Source organism: Brachypodium distachyon, chromosome 4 (assembly GCF_000005505.3).
Source record: "Brachypodium distachyon strain Bd21 chromosome 4, Brachypodium_distachyon_v3.0, whole genome shotgun sequence".
NCBI lineage: Eukaryota > Viridiplantae > Streptophyta > Magnoliopsida > Poales > Poaceae > Brachypodium > Brachypodium distachyon.
The window spans coordinates 7,231,284-7,242,506 of record NC_016134.3 but is presented as its reverse complement, the minus strand read 5'-3'; the positions used below and the strand labels follow the sequence as shown (position 1 = coordinate 7,242,506).

At 42.0% G+C, this 11,223-nt stretch overlaps 1 protein-coding gene across 2 annotated transcripts; it reads left to right on the top strand.

Moving 5' to 3' along the window:
• The first annotated feature begins 2,250 nt into the window (after positions 1–2,250).
• On the top strand, positions 2,251–9,571 carry LOC100828529 (protein unc-50 homolog). 2 transcript variants are annotated; one of them, XM_014903371.2, is made up of 10 exons: positions 2,251–2,525; positions 4,977–5,039; positions 5,595–5,624; positions 5,766–5,856; positions 6,118–6,213; positions 6,673–6,738; positions 8,652–8,710; positions 8,794–8,916; positions 9,000–9,071; positions 9,144–9,571. In XM_014903371.2, the coding sequence occupies exons 2-10, from the start codon at positions 5,024–5,026 to the stop codon at positions 9,197–9,199; spliced, it is 609 nt and encodes a 202-aa protein (XP_014758857.1). In that variant the 5' UTR covers positions 2,251–2,525; positions 4,977–5,023; the 3' UTR covers positions 9,200–9,571. The 2 variants fall into 2 exon arrangements, with proteins under 2 accessions (XP_014758857.1, XP_003576742.1); XM_003576694.4 differs by having other exon boundaries at positions 4,977–5,044; positions 5,599–5,624.
• Positions 9,572–11,223: the final 1,652 nt, after the last annotated feature.

Below are 11,223 nucleotides of genomic sequence, written 5' to 3'. Positions count from 1 at the left end.
CGTGCCGCGGCTCCCCTGACTTGTCCTCCCTCTTCTTTTCTTTTTTCGCAAAATGCCTCTTGATTGACTCGAAATCAGGGTTACATCTTCAAGAGGTACAATGCTAGTGGTAGGGGTAGTTAAACCAGGATCTAGTTGGCTTATATTTTGCCGTCTGAGCAAGCTCATGAGCAACCGTATTCGACTCGCGGCAGCAATGGGAGACGTCAAATTGGACCATATCTTCCAGAATGCTGAAGCAATCTTCAGATATGGCGACTTGTCCTTCATCCTTATCTTCTTATTTTTCCGAAACCAAATCAGCAGGAGAACCTAATGTTATCACATAATTACACTTGGGCTAACCCAACAATTACATTATTAAAAGGAATCTATCAAAGCAGGAAGAGTTTGAGAAAGAGTTTGGGGGCACTCTAAAGCCCAACAATAATAAATTTGCCTTTGATCTGGTTCTCCAACACTAAAATGCAGGAGCAACTCTATCAAAGATGCAATCGTTTTCCTATGCAGAAATAGTGAATATTCGACACATAACTTTCTAATAAAAACCACCTTGATCCAAGGGAGAAATCATAATTAATTCTCTCGAAGAATTTTTTCGTGGTATCAATATTTGTAAACACAAAATATTTCTATAACTAACAATCACCAAGAGTTCTCTCAGAGATTTTTTTTTTCCGTCATATCAATTTTTGTAACACAATATGTTGCGAATGCGTTTATAAAGAGATTGCAATCAAACTCGAATATCGACTATTTCAACACATGCACAAACTTGACTGCCTACGAAGGTTTAGAAAGCTCTTTAGTTGTGGAAGGTATGCATTTTGAACGTACTTAGCTGAAAATTATTCCTAAAAATGCAGATCGTCTAACAAAAGATCTTCATCGATCACAAGAGTAGGACGCAAAGCGAAAAGAAGTCAAGCCACCGAAAGCGCAAGGGCATACTAACAAAGACTTGTCTGGTCCATACGAACGGGTCTCCGAGAACAAAAATTGAGAATAAAAAAATCCCAAATTTGACAAGACCAGGCACGCCAAACCTTCATATGGAAAAAAAATCTGGTTAAGTGGCACCACCCAGCAAGGCACATCCACATAAGCACACAGTTCATGCTATTGAAAACTTCTTGATACGTCTAGGAGGATCCGGGGTTCCTCTCACCCCGCAGCGCCAAGATGACGGCCAGATACGAGTGGAAGCAACAAATTCCTGACATCAACTACGGCGTTGTTGTACACTTCATAAACCTGGATTGTGCTAGCAAGTAAAGAGAAAAGGCAGAACCTGTTGTTCGGTATGTGTCTTGTATCTGTCCAATAATGTGCCTTGTAGGCCTCCGGAAGTTCACTCTTCTGTTTTTTAAGAACGGTTTTCTAGCTTTATTGATTCACGAAAGGATCAATACAGTCGAAACAAATATGAACGACGAAGATACTCGATAAACTAAAAGCTTTGTCACGGTCCTTCGAAATCAACGTGTTTAGACTTTAGATCCAATCTTTGCATTTTGATTTTCTCCATGTATTTGGTGATGAAATTGTAGAACAACACACTTGCACAATCTAGACTAACTTCATAGGTTTTGAAAAATCGGATGATCCGTCCACCCCAAACAGTGAGAAACCAAGATCGTCGTAGCCGTCGTTCCATCGTTGAGTGGACAAGAAAAATAAACTCAAAAGCATCAAAAGACGAATCACAAAAACATCTAGACAACGTCATGTCCACCGTTAAGAGCACACGAACCTAAAAAAATAGATGCCAGATGTTGATCCTTGGCCCCACGCCTCTCAACGCCAGACCGCTGTCAGAGAGAAGAGGAACGACAAGAGATCAATGTTTTCTCAAAAAACGATGGTTAGTTTGATATTTTTTTTGACAGCACGGTTAGTTTTATCTTAGTTGCTCTCAGTAACATAGTGGGGTTGTTCACGCTTCTGTCATTTGCTCCGAAGGGCCAAAAAGCGCGTAGGCCATACTTAAATGTGAGTATTATTTTCATGAGAGAACTGGTGGTATTTAGTTCAATTCCCTTCAAAAGTTTAACTAAAAATAACAATTCTCCCACTAAAAAACGATAATCCAATCAGCTTCTTGTTAATTTTTTTATGGATGCTTATGGTCTGATGGTTACTGGCATGTAGGCCGGATTCACGACAGACAAAGCCCAAATGGCCAAATGTCTAGTACGAGTAATTCCCTAAAAAAAGTAGGAGTATATATTTTTAGTTAGTTGAACCGGGCCACCACGCAGGCAGCAGTGTTCCAAGAAGAAACGAAAAACGAAAAAAGAACAGAGACGAAGTATAGCTGCATCCTGCATAGGAAGCCAGATCTCGCTTGCCCCGCGCTGTGACAGCCACCAGAGGAAGAAAGAAGCAGCAGCGGCAGCAGATCCCGAGAGCGGAGGAGGCGAGGCCAGTGGAGGACGATGCTGCCGACGACGGCGTCCAAGGGCCGGGGGGCCGCTCGCTCCGCCCCGCCGCTCTTCGGCCCGTATCTCCGCCGCATCGTCAAGGTTGGTCCTGGTTTCCTCCTCAGAATCTACATCTATCTCACCCGATCTCTTTCTCATGCCTGTGTTGCTGATCTGATGCGCGAATTAGCAAGGCCGCGTTGCGCTTCAATTGCTGCGATTCGCGGCCTCGTGCCACGAAAACCTCTCGAATCGTCGTTAGGGTTTTCGCTCGTCGCCGAAATGTGGCCTGTCTGTGCAGCCTTGCCGGTGGTCTCGGTGCGTGCCATGAATTTTTTTTGGGGGGGGCATACCGCGTACGCGAGATTTTGGGAGATTTGGTTCAATTCCTGAGAGTACCAACTAAGACTCGAAGGTGAGGTCAGGGTTTGGTGCGCGAGTTTGAGGCTGCACGGTGCCGTCCACATTTAGAGTTCCAGACTGTCTGGTTTAGTATGTGCATTATTTGAACCAACGGGCTGGGAACTGATTAAGTTATTTGATGTTGTAGAAGTTAATTTGTTGCCCTTGATGCTTGATGAATCAATCAAACTTTCATGATGGGCCCAGAAATGGATGTTTTGTTCTTCATTTCTTCATTGGATTCAAGACTTGGCCTCAACCTTACGCCATAGATCTGGGAGTTCTGATTGATATTGGGCTTCTTTTCAGCTATCTTTTCGTCTAAATTTGGAGCTTTGGCAACCATCTAACTAAACACCGCAGTTATATCATACATGCACTTAACGTTAGAAAAAGATGTGTTAAGGTGCTCGTCTAGGTGCGTATGAGCGTGGGGAGGGGAGGCATAAAAACACAGTGCTTTGGCATGTATAGATGTATGCTTAAAAAGTTACTTTCTCGTACTACCTATCTCATCATAGTAGGCAGATTCAATCGAATGAATGATTTGGAGGAGCTCAATTGGGAGTCGAAGAGCAGGCAGAAAACAACGTCTTCCCACTACAGACAGCTCAATTGGTCTACGCCGGAGGTGCCGTGCTGAGCATGGCTCATGGTGCTTGCTGGGGATGAAAAGGGAAGGGATGAACGGGATAGATAGGTTAATTCGCTGGGGTTAGCTGTGTAGAGAAGTGTGGGAAATTGCAAAAATTGACCAAGCCACGAAGGGGTGAAACTGTCTTTTCCTGCAGCATATGTGGGCCCGGATAATTAGAAGTTATTTTAATAAACAAAAGTGGTGGCATATGATGAAAGTGGCAAAGTAAAGAGGGGCGTATGATGAAATACAAAGTAAAGGTGGGCATATGATGAAATACAGAGTAAATAGGGGCATGTCACCAACCCCTCCCAAGATCAAATGTCAAGGTTATGCTCATATTGTTGTTTTCCTCAACAATTAAGCCTGGGTTTTGACATTCTCTACCAGTTCTCTCCACAGATTATATGAATTAAAAGTAAAAAAAAATCAAGCAAAGAAAGGAAAGTTCACTTCCGAACACTTATTATTTTGTTGTAGATTGGAGATGTTGGTAGATTGTGTTGGTGCTTGGATTTTTGTCATCTGTGTTCTTGCACATAATGTGGACATCCACCGTGATTAGAACAATTGAATTACAATTGCTGCAATTAATACTAAAAAGTGGCAAATTTATGGTATGTCCTGTTCATTGTTTTCTTTACCTTTAGCTGATATATTCTATAAGTGTGTTTGTTACATCGTGAACTGAAAGGATGAGAATTCCTCCCAAAGTTGCATCCCTGTCAAGAAATAATCAGTATGGCAGCTTAAAGATAAGCAGGTGCACTTCAAAAGAGTGAAACATAATGATGTCTTTTCAGATAGAGATATGCATGCAAACATAATGAAATTTTCACTCTGTTGCCCTCATTTACCTCCCTTCTTCCTTTATAATTGGTGAGTGAACATTCACTCCGTCATTTACTATTCTTTCTCACTCAAAATACTCCCCAAGATAATAGTAAAAGGGATATCATGGTAATTCCCTCTACCATTCTCTTTCCCTATGTTATAATCTCCATGCGTGATCAAAATATCCTAGGAAAACAAATTTAGGGATGGAAAAGAAATGGACGCCATATTAGTGATCATTGTTTGGAGTGTAACACTACATCCAACACATTCTGTGTGTGACTGAGAGAAAGGAGCTCAAGCCATTCTTTCCCATGCTATCTTGCACAGCGTATTTATTGTTATTGTGACCTGTGCATACTTCCATACTCCCTTAATTATTAAGTTGAGGGGGCATGGATTATAGCTGCCTGATTTCTCTCTCTATATAAATAAACATACCATGGATGCTGTCTTCTCTTTCTTATATGGAGTTATGATTTATTCATGGGATCAATCCATCCCTCTTCGATGCTCCATCAAAATTTTGAGCAGTGTTATGGTAGTCCAAGTGGTTTTGGTTTCATATGAGCCTTTTCTGCTGGTGAACAACATGTGTTATCTCTTTGATAAATTTCAGTATAGCACTGATTTTGTGGTACTTTGTTACAAAAATAATCTCTTGTTTTTCTCATCAACAGTGGCAGCAAATGGATATCGAGTACACATTTTGGCAAATGGTTCATCTATGTACTTCACCAAAAGTAGTGTACGCATCCTGCACTCAGTCCATCTCTAAATACTATGCTTACTTATTTTATTATACTAATGTTTTTCTGCAAATATTGTTACAGTAACACCTAACCTCTGTCACAATGCCACAAAGATGTCAATGCTAATTCTTACTTTCTAAGTTCTGACTGAAAGATGAGTGTATTTTTTTAATAGCATCTTCTGGGCAACTTTTGTAGAAATAACACTTCTGATAAAAGCTTGGTGAATGTCATTGAGATCTTTCACAGCTCACACCACTATCTGTACCCATAAACAAAAAATCTGTTAGCCAACCTCACAAGCTATAACGAGCCCTACTTCTGACCCACTTGCACCTGTGCTCAGCACACAAAGCTTAGCCAGCTTATTTCTTGCTATGGTTGAGGGATGCATCCCCACCTTCATTTCATCACTCAAACTTTCAAAGATGCATGGTCTTAAGATGAATGACTCATTTCTGTTTTTTTTTCTTGCTTGATTTTCATTCTATAGTTAAGCACCTGACTGGCTTTTGTCTATTTGTATGAATGTTGCGATTATGGAAGACAGCTATCAGCACACCAAATATCACAAGCGTACGTGGTCTACTTGTATCTTACACTGAACTTTGATGTCTGTTGTAATTTAATTTATGTCCTTCATGCTAAGAGAGTCATTTACCTTAACTGCACTTGATATTGCGGTGGGTTACTGATTTCTGTTATTCGCATTTTCAGAAACAAAGAATCAGTGGGCTAGGGATGATCCTGCATTTGTTGTCATTCTAATTCTTTTCCTTGTGTTTGCGACTTCAGCTTACTGTGCAGCGTGAGTTATTCATAGCTTTCTATTATCTTTTAGTTCTTGCACATACACAATATGTAAGATTTTTTCTTGAAACTCGATATATAAGATTTTGTTGGAAGGAGTATATCTTGATAGTTCAAATCTATGTCTTTGGTTAGGGTATATTGCATATATTCTCATTTTATTAGATTAATTAATTGGTCTCTTCATTTCTGTTGCATTGACTTGTTAACTTATTTTTCCTTGTTATTCAATATTTGGTTGCTTGTCTTTGTTCTTTAGGTTTGGAGAGAGTGCCTCCCATGCTGCTTTAACAATCACCTCGGTTGTGTTCATCCATTTCTTGTTTGCTGGACTAGTTTTGGCTACACTTTGTTGGTAAGTCTTTCATGTGGTAGGCTGGTAGTATTCCACATCCATTTGAAACTTAATGACAACATTGGCATCATCTTTTCGATACTTGTCAGTGGGCAGATTTACTGTTTTGGTTTTACTAGTTTTGGTGTATTACCTCAACGTGTGCTTGGGCTACAGGTGATCAGATGTAAATATTTTCAATAAAAGTCAAAGCTTGTTACAATGAGCTAGTGGCCAATAATAGGTTTACAAGCTATGACTTATTATTTTGAACAACGTGAAACGTGCATTCCTTCACCACTGTACTCTCCACGTGTAGCAGCTTTGTAATTTTTAGTCTGCATTTTTGTCATATGCCACATTTGTGGCAGTGTTTATATAATGTGTAATGACTGATCTGTTAAATCTGTTGAAATACTTAGTGCACATGCTAATCTGTAAATCGAGAATAAGAATTTATACTGCTATGCTTCAATGCAGGTTCCTTACAAATTCTTATTTGAGGGAGGAGCCTAATAGCCATGTGGTTGAACAACGTGTCGAGTGGTAATTTCCTATGCATTTTCTCTTGAGTTAGGGTTTCTGCTATTTAGAGCTGATCTTCTGTTCTTAACTTCTTATGTCATTATCAACTTCGAAAATAAATTTAGCTTACAGTATAGTTGTTCCATGAAACTCATGGACCCATGGCAGCATTTCTGTAATTTTCATGGGTTCCTGTCTGGATATCTTGTGTTATGATCAGTCTAGCTGATTTCTTTGTGAAAAGATGTCTATTTTATTCCCTCCCAAATATTGCAGCGGTTCGGATACCCACTGATAAAACTTTTGGTTCGAACTACTACTACTATTTTTGTCAGTAACATAGCTTGGTATTGGAAGATGTTTTTGACTATTTTGGTATTTCCGTGTTGCCATCATCACCCCGCCCCTATCATCACCACACTAGGACACCAGAGCATGACCATCATGCTCGATCTTGCCTTGCCTCAATCCCACAAACAAGATCAGTGGGACGTACCGTACACTGAAGTCTATGCTCCTGAGCACATTGTGCTTAGCTGCTTGGAGTTGGGGACACCCACCTGACCAATTTCATCATGCCGCTCTAACTCAACTTGAGAATAGAGGGACATTCAGGGTGACAATAGGACGAAAGAACACGATGAAATGGAAGTCCAGACTGTCATGTTTTCTTCAGTTCCAGTCATGGTTCAAAAAAGCGTTTAAAAGCGTACGCTTACACGGCGCTCAGAGCGGAGCGGTGGCAAACCGCGTCGATTAACCCCTGAGCACTAGGTTGAGCGCTAAGCGCGATTAAGTGCCACGCTTAATTTTGAGCGTCCGCTTCTGCGTGCGGAAGCGATGCTTTTCTGCAAAATTGTTGGCGTGAGCATTCAGTCTGAGCAGGCGGGAGACGTGAAATTGGGGGGCTGGAGGGAGGGAAATTGGGGATTAGGATGAGGCAAACCCATCGGCCACTCCCACTCCATGCTCGCGACACAGAAGAGAGAGCCGGCGGCGCCATTGAAGCTCTCGGCCGCCGGTCCAGATCCTTCCGTGCCGCCGGCAGATCCTCCGACGCCTTCATCCCCTCCTCTTCCTCCACGCGTGCGTCCCCTGTCCTTGATTCTGTCACTCCAGATCGATGACCTGCTCTGCTCGTCCCCTGTCCTGTACGTCACTCCGTCCAGAATTCCAGATCGACGACTGCCTCAGGTCTTCCTCTTCCTCTTCCGTCCAATTCGTCCTCAGGACAAATTCTGGGAGAGGATTCGATGGAGGCAGAGAGAATTTACTATTTTAGGAGAGGATTCGGTGGTACAAGGAACCGAGAAGGAAGAAATGCAGTGGCCTATGGGATATTTTGAGGGAAGAGATAGATACGGAGTAGAGAGGAAGAAGGCAGTTGGGTTATTTTTCTGTTGGGTCCCATCTTCAGAATACCTTGAGTCTTAAGCATTGTAGACCTTAGATATGTCGTATGCGTGCCCAGAATTGGCTTATGTGTGTCTAGAATTGCATTTTTGTGAATTGTCAGTACAGTTTCCATACAAACGCTTAAGCACCGCTTAATTTCGCTTAAGCGGTAGTCCTCTAATCGGTGCCTCACCGATCGCTTAATGCTTACCGCTTTTTTGAACCATGGTTCCAGTCTAACATGGCTAAAATGTAAAAACCACTAAACCAGTCCGTGCCAGGTAAAAATGGAAGTAAAACTGGTCTAGGGTGTAAAGTAAATCGTATTGGGGGGGGGGGGGGGGGGGCGCGTAAAGTGAACCAAAAAAAATAGATCATGGGGTTATCCAAACCACTGAAATACTTGAAGGAAGCAGCCAATGGACTTCGTTCTTTCTTTGTTGCATTGTAACAAAGTTAAGAGGCAATAATTGCTTCTTCCGCTGCTTCATTCTTGAGGTCATGGTCATTATCAGGAATGATGGGAAAAATCCTTGCAGGCTCTATGCATTTGATGTTCACTGCAACTCGTTCTTCCCTGCATTTGTCATCCTATATGGTATTAATAAAGAAAGCACTCTCTCTATCTTAAATTGGTTGTCACATTTATGGATAAATGTATCTGACAATTTCTCTTCTCAGTGCTTCAATACTTTTTGTCGCCTCTATTGATCGCACATGGCTTTTTTCCTGCTCTGTTATCAAACCTCCTGTTCATGGTGGCGATATCTTATTATCACTATCTGAACTTTCTAGGATATGATGGTAAGTTAAGTCTGATCTTTGACTTCATTGCACATGTATGTCAGCACTTTTGTCCTAACAAAAAAATTCTTCTTTGGTTGCAGTTCTTCCATTTTTGGACAGAACAACATTTTTCTTGTACCCAATTGGACTTGTGATCATACTATCGCCACTTAGTAAGTGCATTTAATACAGTATTGAATTTACCCCTGGACAATTCATCTCACATGTTTCCCTTTATCTTGTAGTGATACTCATAGGGTTCAATCCGACGAGATACTTTTTGAGCTTGTACTTCAGTTAAGATTGATACTGTTTATGGTAAAGTAAAAGAAGACTGCAGCGACAAAACTAATGGCAATTGGGATATATACTTTGAAGTAGTATTTAGATCTCTTGTGTTATCAGGGTAGAGCGAGCTTCAGAAAAAGCTCAGAGCATTCTTGGTGCCTGCGGCAGGGCCATCATCACGAGCCTTCTGAACGAAGTCCATTTTGGTGTCAACTTGTTCATATGATGTGTTGTATTCCTGATTTGAGCCCAATTGACCAGTGTACAATTTAATTGCGGAGTACAAAATCATATCACATTGGGATCAACAATGCATGTCAACTATCTTCTAGTCATCGGCATTTTTCATGGCAATATATATGAAACTCTAGCTTGTTACTTTGCATCAGGACTCGGACCAGGGTTGATTTAGATTTATTTTTTCCATGGCCCATTAACATTTTTCTAGACGACGGTTGGTTTGCGCAGCAAGTTTTTGGGACGTGGGTTTACCTTTGCGTTCCAGTTTTATGTGCATTTTCATCTACAGTACTTCTATTTTTCATACATTTTTTACATCCTTTACATAAAGGTTAACAAAACTGACTTACGGTTCACTTTGTTTTGTTTTGTCGAATTTGTATATTCGTTTTGGATTGAAAATTGCGGAAAAAAATCTGGCCAGGTCAAAGAGAAGAGCAAGGGCGAGTTATGTTTGGCTTTTAAAATATCCCCTACTGTTCAGAAAGGTTGGCATAGTTACTTTCGTTAAGACAACGTTTTGATCAAGAATTACTAAATTAATATGTTTTTTCATACATGGAATTTATATCAAATATTCTTCTTCAAAGTTCTTTCTACTAATTGTGGCTTTATATCATATAAATTATGTACTAAATTATTAGTCTTAACGAAATGAAATACGTCAACCTTCATCAAAAGGAGGCACTACCTTCTAAGTCCACTGAAGTTAAGCTGAAAAGAACTTAATTTTGGACCGGTCTCTATGAGCAGCAACTAACAAAATCATTAATATGAAAAATTGGTCAAAAAATAATCATTAATAGCAAAACAAAGCTGGTTTAAGGTAGCTTCTGATTTCCCTAGGGTTTTTGGTAAAAACAAAGCATTTAATAGCAAGCATCTTTTGCTTAGAAGCATGGAAACAACAGACTTTGGGCTAGTTTTTTTCGGCTTCGGCTTCTTCAGAAACGGTTTTAACTTCTCTACTCATAAAAACTGTGGTGAGTTGAAGCCATCCAAAAACTAAAATTCAGTTCTTTTCAGTTTCTAGCATCTGAGCTTATTATCAGAGCACTGGGTAGGGTGAGCCGGCCGTCCAGCTTCGCGGAGGGGAGGACTGACTTGTTCCGGAGTTGCAGAGGGGGTGGGGTTCCGCACACCTGTGCACCACCAAGGCTGACGAGTCTTGCTGTCTCCGCGGTGGCGGCCAACGATTCACCGCCGATGGCGCCACGAACCAGAAGGGGTGGCGCGGGCGCTCGAACCAGCCTTCGGGGTCTCGAGCGGGGCGGATGCGGACTGGATCCGGACGGCGCGGCCGCTATCCCGGAGTCGCAGATGGAGGTCGGCCTGATGCAGAGCTGACGCAAAGGCGGAGGCGGCAGCCCCGAGCACAGGAGGCGGCATCAGCTCCGCGAACCAGGCTTCGAGCGGCGGCGGCAGCAGCTCCACGAACCTGGCGTCGACAGACCCAAACCCTAGACACACGAAGAGGAGGGAAGGGGAGAGGAGACGGGCAAGAAACAGTCGGGAGGAGGAAGGAGTTGCTGCGAATTGGTACGCGGTGGCATTTCGGGGGTAAATAGAGGAACATTTTCGGGCAAGGAAAGGTGGGATTTTTCAGAAGCCCGGGAAGCCACCCTGGACCAACCTTTTCTCATATGAAGGATTTGGGGTGTTGGGCTGTTTCTAGAAACGGCTTGGAATCGAGTTCTTTTCGGCTTGAACTGTTGTAGACCTGGAAGCCGGTTTAGAAGCCGCGTGGATCTGAGGGAAGGAGAATGGAGGTGGAGATCTTGGCTTCAGCTTCGGGCG